Source organism: Mesocricetus auratus, unplaced genomic scaffold (assembly GCF_017639785.1).
Source record: "Mesocricetus auratus isolate SY011 unplaced genomic scaffold, BCM_Maur_2.0 Super-Scaffold_100008, whole genome shotgun sequence".
In the NCBI taxonomy this organism is placed as follows: Eukaryota; Metazoa; Chordata; class Mammalia; order Rodentia; family Cricetidae; genus Mesocricetus; species Mesocricetus auratus.
The window spans coordinates 47744148-47757292 of NW_024429192.1; the positions used below are offsets into that span (position 1 = coordinate 47744148).

General features: G+C 39.0%; 1 protein-coding gene across 2 annotated transcripts in view; it reads left to right on the forward strand.

The window, feature by feature from the left end:
- Atp6v1a (ATPase H+ transporting V1 subunit A) overlaps nt 1-13145 on the forward strand; it is a 45966-nt gene that overhangs the window by 20101 nt on the left and 12720 nt on the right. For both annotated transcript variants that reach the window (XM_013116898.3, XM_013116897.3), the window contains exons 3-8: nt 641-769; nt 3760-3974; nt 4204-4341; nt 6187-6338; nt 8379-8541; nt 9200-9308. In XM_013116898.3, the coding sequence (XP_012972352.1) occupies nt 641-769; nt 3760-3974; nt 4204-4341; nt 6187-6338; nt 8379-8541; nt 9200-9308 (906 nt within the window). The remainder of the gene's footprint in view (nt 1-640; nt 770-3759; nt 3975-4203; nt 4342-6186; nt 6339-8378; nt 8542-9199; nt 9309-13145) is intronic.

The window sequence follows — 13145 nt, forward strand, 5'->3', positions numbered from 1 at the left end:
AGGCCAACCTTGAAACCCTGATCCTCCTGTCTCTGCTTCCCAAATGCTTACCATCTGGCTAGGTATAAGATTTTATTTTTTTAATTCTAGAATTCTAGAATTATCAGTTTATTAAAGGTCCTAGAGGTCCACATCTAAGGAAACTTTAGAATCACTGGTTTAAAGTAATGAGAGGCAAAAATCTTGCTTTATTGTTATCTCTCAAGGGATAACAACACAATAAACTAGTTACTGTATAACATCCTAAAGCTTTTAATTCCAATATTAGGTGCTTGCTTACTTGCTTGTTTGTTTGTTTATGGTTTCAAAACCCTTCATTACATATAATAATGTAACTTGGGCTGTTCAGAATGTACTTCGATACCACAAGGTAAGAGTTTTCCTACAGGACTTCAAGTGCTTAAAATAGTTTGCTTTTGTGTTGCATTAATCAATAACCTTAGCTTACAAGTTTATTTTGTTTCCTTCTTTGTATCATTTACTAAAAATATATCTTTATATGAAACTGTAAAGGTTGCTCCATAGTGGGAGTTTCTCTTCCTTATTAATAAATGAGAAGGTGTGCTATTGGGTTTGTTGGATGTTGAAATTAACTAATTAGTCACAGAACTTTGGGTCCCCCATCTCTTGTTGTTTGCAGTGGTTACAGCCTGTGACATGGCAGGTGCAGCTATGTATGAGCTGGTGAGAGTGGGTCACAGCGAGCTGGTGGGAGAGATTATTCGATTGGAAGGTGACATGGCTACCATTCAGGTGTATGAAGAAACTTGTATCCTTTCTCTGTTCAGTTTCCTGCAACTTTCTATGTGACAGGGTTTAAGGATTTAAGGCAAAGAAGAAGCAATAAAAACCAATGGCAGTGTTTGAGAGATTACATATCATAAAGGAATGTGTTCAAGAAAGAGCTACTGGGAATTAGTGATCTTAATTAAGAAATTGGAATTACATTCTGAATTTTCATTGCTCTTAACATTTGGTGTCACAAACTTCAGGGAATGCAGTTGGAAATTTGTTTAAAAGGTTTTTATATTGCAGAAGAAAGCATAAATAGAATAGTAATATTGACTTAACTTGGTTAAAATTACCCTGTCATGATTTTTATTTAAGATAATAAATAAATATAGATCATTCACCAGTCTTTTTTTTTTTTCAGTTTAAATTTAGATAAGAAACAAGGTTGCTTCACAAGTCAGTTCCAGGTCCCTCTCCCTTTCCCTCCCCTCCTCCCGTGCCCTCCCCCAACGCTCCCCATTACCCCCTCATTTCCCCAGGGAGGGTGAGGCCCTCCATGGGGGTGTCCATAGTCTGTCATTTCATATAGGGCAGGGTCTAGACCCTTCCCAAGAATTCAGGGTGAGAGTGCACCTCACATTGTTGGATGGGAGTCCAAAGTCCGTGTGTATACTCTGGATGGGTACTGATCTGCTGCCCAAGTCTCAATAGATTACCTAGGCCTCCTCACTGACACCCAGATTCAGGGGGTCTTGATCAGTCCCATGCTGGATTCCCAGGCTGATGCCTGGGATCATTCACCAGTCTTAATCTTTAGTGAATAATATTTATACCTTTAGCATTAAGAAATCCTTACCATTGGGAGAAAATTGATGGCACAAAGCTGCCCTCTCCTTTCCATGCCTGCACTCATGCACACACACAGTAAAGCAATGCTAAGAAAGTTTAGAAGTTTCTGTGTGTTCGTGTGTGTGCAGGGACACATGCATGTGAGGACACATGTGGGTGAAGACCAGAAGATACGCTCAAGTGCCACCCAGTGCTTTGCATGGAGCTTGCCAAGTAGTCTAGACTTGCTGGCTTTCCAGCCCCGAGAATCCCATTCAGCCTCTCCGGAGCTGAGATTGGAAGAATGTACATTTTAACACATTTCTGAAGATTGGATCAGATCCTTATGCTTGCAAGGCAAGCACTTTAATCACTGAGCTATCACCCCACAGCCAAATTAGAAGCCTTTGTAGACATGAAGTCCTGGCTAAAACAGTTTTGGGGGTGTATGCGTGTTTATTGATAACCGTTATCTCTTACCTAGTTACTTGAAAGATAGGTGGAAATTAAACACAGATCCTCATACATAGCAAGCATACATACTAATATTGAGTTGTACCTCACCCCATAGTTATTTTCTTTTTCACATGGTTTGTAGACTTTAAGTTAATGAAATGTATGAAGTGACAATACTCCCTACATGTTTTGGCCTTTATCTGGTTGATTTCAAGATACATATAACTACTTTAATAGTTACTTATAATTATTGTGTATCCTTCTGTACTTCTAGGTTTCTCTCCTTTTGCCTTAGCATATAAAATAATGGGGGCCAGGCATTGGTGGCGCACGCCTTTAATCCCAGCACTTGGGAGGCAGAAGCAGGTGGATCTCTGTGAGTTCGAGGCCAGCCTGGTCTACACAGTGAGTTCCAGGACAGCCTCCAAAGCCACAGAGAAACCCTGTCTCGAAAAACCAAAAAAATAAAATAAAATAAAATAATGGGATTCATTAAGGCATTTTATATACATATATAATTATACTTTGTTCTAATTTAGATCACATATCTTAACAAGTACAAATAAGTATTTGTCCTTTCTTCCCATAAGATAGCATATTGTATATACTAGTCTTTATCTATTTACCATTTTAAGATGTTTGGATTGCAAAAGATGAGGATAATGAGATAAATATGGTAAAATGTTAATGATGTAATCTAGAGGAAGGAAGGTTTTTATTTTGAGAAATTCTTTGAACTTCATTTAGGTTTAATAAAATTCCTACCAGATACTGATAATGACCTTTCTACTATAATTCATAGATATTCTTACTCCTTTTTTATAGTCACATATAATTCCATTATATAGAATTATCATGACTTTGTGTTTAATAGTATACATTTTGATGATTTGTAGTGTTTTAAACAGTGCTCTAACCATTTTTAATTTTGAGAGATATTCCTAAATTAATCTCAATGAAAGTTTTATTGATTGTTCGGTCAATAAATACTATAGAACAAGGCAGATTCACTCTCTATGCTCAATTTTAGCCTTATTCTTCTCTTTCTAAAGCCTTTCCTTAGTTCTCAAAATTTTTTATCTTTTTGTCTAAGTATCACTATTCATTATAGAAGACTACTGTTCTTCAGCAGTGTGTTCAACATGATGAATTAATGAGAGGCGTTTGCTTCTGTACTTAGACCTGTGACTTCTAACTGCAGAAGCACTTGGACAGCTGCAGCAGACTCAGGCAGTGCCCAGGACATCCTGAGGTTCACACAGGAATAACAGACACTTCATCAGACATGACTAGCCACTTCAGTATTTGGTTGCATTATATTCTTGTCACTGGCTTCATGAATGTTTGGGAGGTTGAGCTTTTGTTGGTTACTGAGCTAAAAATTCCAAGGAGCTAGACATAAATATGCAGTAGGTTTCTTTCTTACTGAAAGATACCCAGTATTATTAGGACTGAAATTGATTCTTTTTGTTTCCAGTTTACACATTATTCTTTCATTGATACTCAGTTGTTAGGATACACATATTTGTTAAACTCTTTGGATATGATTATTTAATAACTAGGCATGTTAAATATATGTATCATCTTTGGACACTGCAAAACATTATATTACTGAAATCAAGGATATGGGAAACTTGGGAACTTATTATTTATCTCCTTAAGTATATGCCCCTTTTAAACTGGTGCTTCCATTAGTAGTATCTTCAAACTTTGTTTTACGTTTTCCTCAACTGCTGTTTCCAGCTGGTGTCTCTGTTGGAGACCCTGTACTCCGCACTGGGAAGCCTCTTTCAGTAGAGCTCGGTCCTGGCATTATGGGAGCCATTTTTGATGGTATTCAGAGACCCCTGTCAGATATCAGCAATCAGACCCAAAGTATCTACATTCCCAGAGGAGTAAATGTGTCTGCTCTTAGCAGAGATATCAAATGGGAATTTACACCAAGCAAAAACCTACGGGTATGTCTGTGTAACCAGGAATTCCTAATGTTTGTGTAAGACTGAAATGTGTATTTAGTGAACTGTTTTGTACTTAGTCCAAATAAGCATATCTAATTTTTTAATGCCCTTACTGTACTATTGAACTAATGCTTTATTTATAAGTTAGGCAAATTATTTAAATTACAGAATAAGGGTAAGTCTACTTGGTTTATTCAAGCACTAAAGAATGAATGCATTTGTTCCTTAGGTTGGTAGTCATATCACTGGTGGGGATATTTACGGGATTGTCAATGAGAACTCACTCATCAAACACAAAATAATGTTACCCCCACGCAACAGAGGAAGTGTGACTTACATTGCACCACCTGGGAATTATGACGCCTCTGTAAGTACTGCTTAGGTTTTGTTCTACACAGCAGCCTGTCCATGTATGGTGGTTACCAGTTCTGTGCCCTAAAACCATTAAATCATTTCTAATAATTTAAGTTTTTTATTTGTTTATTCATTTATTTTACTTATTTTTGTGATAATAGGGAGCAAGTCCAGAGCCTCACGTATGCTAAGTAATCACTGTACCACTAAGCTATATAAGTTTTTAAGGGTCATTTTGTTTTGACCTGGACTTGAGAATACAAGAAGGAGAATATACCTGATGGATTTGCCTAAATCCCATAGTCATTAGGATTCAAATAGACTTTGATCTTAACCGTTAATCAGTTTTCACATAATAATTACATAATAGATTATGTAAATTATTACTTTAAGTATACTGTTGTTTTATTTGTGCTTAGCAGCCAACCTGAATCTATTGATATTTTAACCACTGTTTGCACCCCAAGGTCCTCAGTCTTACTTCACCGCCCAGACCTCGGCCTGGTAGGATTTCTAGTCCCACCAGCACCGAAGTAACTGTTGTTTTTATCTAAGTTGTTCTATTTACCAATAAAGACTTGGAAATCAGATGTTGGGGTGAAAACCTGATAAATCAGAGAAGCCAAGAAGCAACTAGCTGACCCAGCCAGAGAGCAAACCTCCCCATACCATCCCAAACCAAAAAGACCATGAAACTCCAAGCCCCTCCTTCCTCCTTCCTGTGTCTAGCTATCTGTATTGCTGGGTCCCCCGTACTCTCTATGGCTAATTCTTGTTAGCTCTGCCCCTGATCCTAGGTTAATTTCATTAACACAGCCTCAGAGTTTCATAGCACAATTAAATATCTTGCAACAGTGCACCATTTGTAACTTATTTTATTAATTTTATTTATGTCACATAATGTCAGACACAATAGACTCATAGCAGTCTTTGAATCTGAAGATAATTTTATTGAGAAGACCAGGATAGCATGTAATACCCCACTAGAAAAATGTAGTAAGCAGGTTTTCAAAAAGTATTTATGAAAAAGTAAGTGTGCTCTTTACAACTTATTGAGAGCACAATTGGTTTGGGATTCTGGGGCAGCTGTCTGGAGTTGTTCACTGGCTCAGAGACTCACTCATCCCAGTGGAGGAATTGCCCTAGAACTCCAGGCTTCTCCTGAAATTTGGAGTTATTTGAGAATAATTGAAATGGTCTTGGTGTTCATAGATGCTGTCATATTATCACTTCCTTTTTTAAGGATAATAATTAAAAAATAGTATTAAAATTGGAGGGGCTTCTTTCTTTTTTTTCTTTTTCTTTTGTTTTATGACAGTGGGTTTCTCTGTGTAGTCCTGGCTGTCCTGGAACTCACTCTGTACACTGGGCTGTCTTCAGACTCCCAGACATCTACCTGTCTCTGCCTCCTGAGTGCTGGTGTTAAAGGTGTATGCCACCACTGTCTGGCTTTATTTTTGGGAACTTTTAACATGTATTTTTCATTAAAGCATTATAAGATTATAATAATAAAACACAATGAAAAGTAAATGTGAAACCTCCATTTTTCCCCAATCCAAGGAACAGGTATCCTTTAAGACTCTCCTGGACATGTTTGTACAATTTTTGTAGCTGCTTACTGTGTCATGTGCTCCTTTCCAAAAGCCTCTTTCCACACTCTTTATCACTCAGTGAGCTGGTAATGCACCTGGTATAAAAAGCATGGCCATATGAACCACACGTAATAGAAAGTGCACATCTCCCTTCTTACTTCTTTAAGCCCCATCGGAGCCACTCAGGGAACTTGCTTACATGTTGGAAGAATGATTAGCAGATTTAGCCACCCTTAAAATCCAGCTGTTTTCATTTGCTTTTGCAGGATGTCGTCCTGGAGCTTGAATTTGAAGGTGTAAAGGAGAAGTTCAGCATGGTCCAAGTGTGGCCTGTGCGTCAGGTTCGGCCTGTCACTGAAAAGCTACCAGCAAACCATCCTTTGCTCACTGGCCAGAGAGTTCTTGATGCACTTTTTCCGTAAGTGTGATGTGTTCCGCCATTTACCCTTGAGTTACTATAAGTCCCTGTCTTTTCGTAATCTTTGCAGTTATGAGTTCTCTGTCTTTAATACTGTGATAGGTTTTATCTACGCCAGGGTAACAATGATGAATTAGGTGCATATGTTACCAATAATTAAGAGTCAAAGTGTTTTACTCCACAGTCACAGATAGCATTATTTTTGAAAACTTACTGAAAAATAAAATTTCCAAAAGACCCTGTGACAAAGCATATAGCTGTCTTTCTTAAATTGTCCTTGAATTAGCAGATTGGATTACTATAGATTGTTAATTTCTAAAATCAGATGCCTCTGTATACTGCCAGCAGTAGCGATTTACAGTGCTCTTTTCTTTTGCTAGACTTGGTTTTCACTGTGTTCTGCTGTGCTTTCTACAGTGCCCTCATCGTTTAATTTCCAAAAAAGACTAGATTCTCCCTCAACCTCACAGTGGCTAAGCAGGCACTCTGCGCTGACCTCAGTCCCCAGCCCTCCCCACTCTGTCAGTCACCTCAGCCCTCCCCACTCTGTCACTCACCTCAGCCCCAGCCCTCCCCACTCTGTCACTCACCTCAGCCCTCCCCACTCTGTCACTCACTTCAGCTCCAGCCCTCCCCACTCTGTCACTCACCTCAGCCCCAGCACTCTCAGCACTCTCACTGAGTCTCTTACTCTTGAAAGTCGCTCGTACTACTTATTACTTTCCCATGAAGATCTCTTTCTTCGTGGCCATTGCCTCCTGTCTCTATGTCCTTCATTATTCAGATTAGACCCCCCACACTGATTCTTATGAATGCTTCCTAGTGGTGTAGGAAAACTTAATATCGTCGGACCCACCTGGCAAAATCCCAGCTGTGAGTCAGTCCAGCTGTTTCCTCCTGCTTGGCACATACCACTGAGAAAGACCGAATGGGTCGCAGAAATGGCTCTCCACACACTCTGCTGTGCGGCCGTCCTCTGCGTGTGATTCTCTGCTTTCTCTGCAGCTGTTCCTGCTGCTCCACATATTTCAAATATTCAACCCCATCCTTCCTTCTTCCCCTTTCTCCTTCACTGAGAAGCTGGAGACTGGAGTTTGCCGTTCCCTCCGTTTCCCACCACTAGTGCCCTTAACGCTTTCTTCTAAGTATCCTATTTAGTGAAAAAGAAAGGAAGGGGGAGGAGAAAAAGGTGTGCTTTCCTCCTTTATCCTGTTCACTACTTTGCCCTCATCACCATGGCCAAGTCAGAGGAATACACATGACACTACCACTTCTCTCCCCGTAAATCATCGCCTGCCCTTGGCACTGTTACTCCTTCAGCTGGTCTCACTTGTGTCGTCATTGTTCCCATGCTTGATCAATCTAAGAAGTAAATTTCAAGCCAGACGTGGTAGCGGTAGCACATATCTTTAATCTTGACACTCAGGGAGGCAGATGCACTTTTAATTCCTCCCAACTTTGAACATTGCCTTCCATGAAGCCCCTGCTCTCCTGTAAGCTTCAGTGTGTTTTAGGCTTTCTCTCCGTAACTAGTCTGTCCTCATCCCTTGTCATGGCTCTTTCAGGATGACCTTGTTATTTCTTCTGACTGTATATATTGACAGTTTCCTAAGTACGCCCTCAGGAAATATGCTTCCAATGTTGTTTATACTTTTAATCCAGGTGTTCTTTTCATGAACACACTTGTATATACATGAATGTCATTAGTACTATTTTGCTTGTCTCGATATTTCCATATAGGTCTTCCTTGGGAGCCTTGTGGAATAAATACATTTTCACTTTCCATCTGTAATGTAGCTGTAAATGATAGAGATGGTTAATGATAATAAAATATTTGCTAATGTGTTTTTTGTTGTTTTGAGACAGTGTCTCACTCTGTACCTCAGACTTGCCTGCAACAATATGTAATTCAAGCTGGCCTCCACTCATGGCTGATCCTACTGCCTCAGCCTCCCAAATGCTGGGGCTTCAGGCGTGAGCTACCAATCCATCTTTTTGTTGGTGGTGTTTGTTTTGATTTTTGTTGTTGTTGTCTTTTAGGTGCGTTCAGGGAGGAACTACTGCTATTCCAGGTGCTTTTGGCTGTGGAAAGACAGTGATTTCACAGTCTCTGTCCAAGTATTCCAACAGCGACGTGATCATCTACGTAGGATGCGGTGAAAGAGGGAATGAGATGTCTGAGGTTCTCCGGGACTTCCCTGAGGTCTGTCTGTAGGAAACGTCAGATAACCTTCTAGAGAAAACACGGCATATCAGCTGTCGTTGGCAATTAATAGTTTTAGGCTGGCTTTAAAAAAAGGTGCTTTCAGTTGTCAAGATGTTTTTGAAGAATTTTAAATTAATATTTGTGATTAATTTGTGTATTTTTAAAAAAATGAAATGAATTCTTCAAACACCTAAAAGTTTCTCATCTTTGTTCTCACTTGAGAGAAAAATGAAAGGGATAAAACATTTATATTTAGCTGGGTGTGGTGGCACTGCCGCTAATTCCTGTATTTTGGGAGACAGAGCCAGGAGGGTCCTAAGTAGTTCGGGGCTGGCCTGGACTACATGAGACAGTGTCTAAATAAGAAATCAGACATTGAAATGTCTAAGCTTTCCATGGACTTTGTGGTCTAGGTTACTGTAATAATGTTTCCCTTTTCACAAATAATGGATTTCCTTTGTTCACTTGATGACGCTGTCCATTGTCAAACGGCGCTGTGAACCAGGGAAGAGGGGTTGGCACAATGGGGATATTCTTCAGGAATTCTGACTGATTAAACGTGAGCAAGCTATGAAGTATTAAAGTAGGGGAGAAATTAAAATGTTAAAATGTTATACTTGGATTGGAGGATCACTAATGGATTTTGTACTTCTAGCTCACTATGGAAGTTGATGGTAAAGTAGAGTCAATCATGAAGAGGACAGCACTGGTAGCCAATACCTCCAACATGCCTGTGGCTGCAAGAGAAGCCTCTATTTACACTGGTGAGTTACGAGTTGAAATAAAAGTACTTAGTACCTATATTTAAAAGGCTAGCACCCAATTTTCCTTTCCCTTTTTACAACTTCATTCTATAAAACTCCCATATAGTCACATTGCTAGCTTTTAAGAAATATCTAATTTATTTATATGTATCATGAGAATAATTGAATGTAGAGTTTTTTTTCAAAGATATGTGCATGTGTGTTCATATGTCACGTGTGTGAGCGTGCTCTCAGAGGACAGAGGAGGGTGTCAGTTCCCCTGGAGCTAGAGTTACAGGTATCTGGAGAACTCGGGGCCTGTGCAGCAGCAGGAGGAGCTCTTAGTCTTTGCTTTATCTCTCCAGCCCCAAACAGAAGATGGTTGTAGAGCTGCTCCAGGTGGCATCATTGTTGTCTTCCTTACCTTCTCCTCTCGCTCACCCCCCTGTATCCCCACCCCTACCTTTTTGTTATTGAGCATGCCTAGGGCCTTGCACATACCAGGCAACCACTCATGAGCTACATCCAAGCTTCCAGTTCTCTTAACGATCTAAAACAATACATTGCCTTCTTTTTCTTTTCTTTTCTTTTTTCTTCCCCACTCCCCTCCCAATACACAGGGTTTCCCTGTATAACAATCCTGGATATCCTGGAACCCAATTTGTAGGCCAGGCTGGCTCGAACTCACAAAGATCCTCCTACCTCTGGCTCTCAAGTGCTGCTATTAAAGGTGTATGCCACCACCATCAGCCATTTGTCTTCTTTTTAATGATTCATTTTATATTCGTTTTAACATATCATACTATATTTAAATATATTTATGCCTCTATAACTATTTTAGTAGATATAAAAGATAAGAAATTTGGTATACTTGTGCTCTAACCTCATCTTTGCTCTTTCAGCACACTGTTGAGCACCTTCGTTTCTCCATTTTCAGAAATTATAACTCTTGTTTTGTTCTAAAACAATAGATCTAATATTATGTAGACTTTGCCTTCCATAACTGGAACCAGTGTTCCCTGGCTATCCTGTGGCTAGTTTCTCTCTTTTATTTCTTGTTTGCCTAAACCCATCTTTTGGAAGTTTTTGCAAGAAAGACTCATGAACATCTTTGTTTTCTTTAAACTCTTGCTTCTTAAGTCTCCAGGTTTTCTTTCTGTTGCGCTTAAACTTTAACAGTTGTTTTCTGAATTAAAATTATTGGACCAATATTTTTGTGGCCTAGTAGTTCTTACTAATATAGTTTTACTTTCATAGACTTCATAATTTATGATCTACTGGGTTAATATAATAACATTTGTCTTCATGGAAAAGTGGGCTTCATTTCTAAAGTAGAGGGAATACCTATCCAAACCTTAACAGTGGTTTGGCTGAGTATAAAATTTTTGGATCAGTATTCAAGCATTAAGTATTGGGGACAAAATCTAAGACTGATTCTTCCCCTTTAGAGGTGACTTTTTTCTAGGTTCAAGGAATTTCTCCATAAGTTTGAAGTCTCATAGCTTTCTTGGCACATATGGCAGTACTGATAGCTTGGATACTTCTTCCTACGCTGTGAACGTTGTCAGTCTCTGAATGCTTTTTTTGAAAGACTTTTGAGAATTGTATCTGAAACCTTTTCTTCCATTAGACACCCTGAGCCTCTTGAGTCTGTTTCCCGACTCTACCATCCCTATCCAGTCCTTTTATGTAGACTTTCATATGTACACAAATAAATGGTGTTGTTCTTAGTATTGCTTCTGATGGCACCTTCATTTTTGTAGTAGATGGTTTTATTCTTCTTTCAGGTCTTTGTTGAGTTCTGTCAGCCTATAAAGCAGCTCATCTTGTTAGGTACCCCTGAGATCTTACGGAAGGAATGATTCATGATTAAGGTTTTCATCTTAGCTCACCGTGGGCACACTTTTCGTTTGTTTCTTGGCAGGTTCTTTTGCCATCACTGTACTTCCCTCTGTATCGTTTCCTTAAATGTCCTATACTGACACTTGTTTCCATTACTCACCTTGGTTTGAGATGGTGGAACTGGCCAGGACTGGTACAGGAGAGCAGGAATTCTTCACGGTTACCTGTGAAGTTTGTTATGGCATGCAGTTGTGTAATTATTTTACTATTTCCCTTCAGTGAAGAGCAAGCGTTGATAGTGAATTCTTTCTCCTCTACCCCGCCTCACCCATTTTATGTAATGGAAGTAGTGAAAGCCTGCATGTGTTAGGTTTTACCTCCATCTTTCTACTTCTCCATGCCAAAATGGGCCCAAGGAACTTTTACCACTGACTGAGTTTGTATAGCTTCAGGTGAATTCTTGATACTCCCTCACATCTGTATTTGTCTTTACTTATTTAGATCTTATTCCTTGTTAATCCAGCACAGGATTAAATGTGTCTTTGCCTTAGACGCTGAATTTGTAATACTGTTTTTTTAACCACTTTAAGACAGGAAATATACCTTATTCTTTTATGTGACTGCAATTTCCCTTTATATGGATACAGCATAAGCATAATCCTTTCTAAAAGATACTCTTATTTTAAATTATGGGGTGGTAGTGCTTGGGTGCAGTGCCTGCAGAGGCCAGAAGGGGGCACCAGATCCCTTGGAGGTGGAGTTACAGACCATCCAGCTGGGTGCAGGCAACTGAAACAACATGCTCTGCAAGAGCATTTAAGAGTAAATGCTCTTAATCCTGCACCATCTCTTTAGCCTCAGTGATCATAATCTAACCATCGTCTGTGGTGAACACTGGATTGTAGTTTAATTCTAATAGCCATTTAAGTGGTGCAATAACTATGAGAAGGATCCTGTTTCTTATCTTCAATGATAATTTGGTTAGGAAACACAGGAAATGTGAAGCAGTAGTACAGTAGTACAGTGAACACTTAAGTGCTTAGCACCTGGAATTGATGGTTGACATCTTACCAATTGTTGCTTTAATACATCCTAGCCAGCCTATAACACAAAATGAACTAACCTCTTTGTCTTGTATGCTAACCATTTATAAACTACCTGTTCTCAGTTTTCCTTTTGTATGGTGGTTGTCTTTAATATTGATTTGTGAGAGCTCTTTGATCAATGAAAATATTGCTTTTTTTTCCCTAAATCTATTAGTGCAACTCTTTTTTTGTTTGTTTGTTTTGTTTTTTTTGACTCCTCACCCCTACTGTGCCCTGTGCTAGGGGCCAAGTCCCATTACCTCAGCACTATCCCCGGCTTCACCCATTTGGTTCTTGTCTAAGTTGTGTATTGTTTTAATTTGGCTTTTCTTTGTAGGCTTTGAAATCTGTATGTAGGTCATGAGAGGTCTTGATTACTTGTGTTGTTTATCTTCTCTGTGAAGTATCTGATATAAACATACGTGTTGGTAGCATTTCATCACAGACCTATAACACATCTGTGCTTATATAAAAAGTCTGTTCTAAATATTAGGTTGGAATAACTGATATGATTTTAAGCCTAACATTAATAAGTAATATTTCCTAAAGACTTGTTTTTTTTGTTTTGTTTTGTTTTCGAGACAGGGTTTCTCTGTATTGTTTTGGAGGCTGTCCTGGAATTCGCTTTGTAGACCAGGCTGACCTCAAACTCACAGAGATCCACCTGCCTCTGCCTCCCGAGTGCTGGGATTAAAGGCGTGTGCTACCAACGCATGGCTGACTTATTTCTAAAACTGTTTTATATTATATTTATATTAAAACTATTATATACTTGGTGTTTTTTATTCTGAACCATGCACTGTGGTGCATAATAAAGTGCATTTTTTTCTCTTTGCTTATATAAGCTTTTTTTCCTTGCTAAGAGTTGTATATAGTATAAGTTTTTGGAAATATATTTTGTTTATATGCATTTTATTTCCTTTAACATATG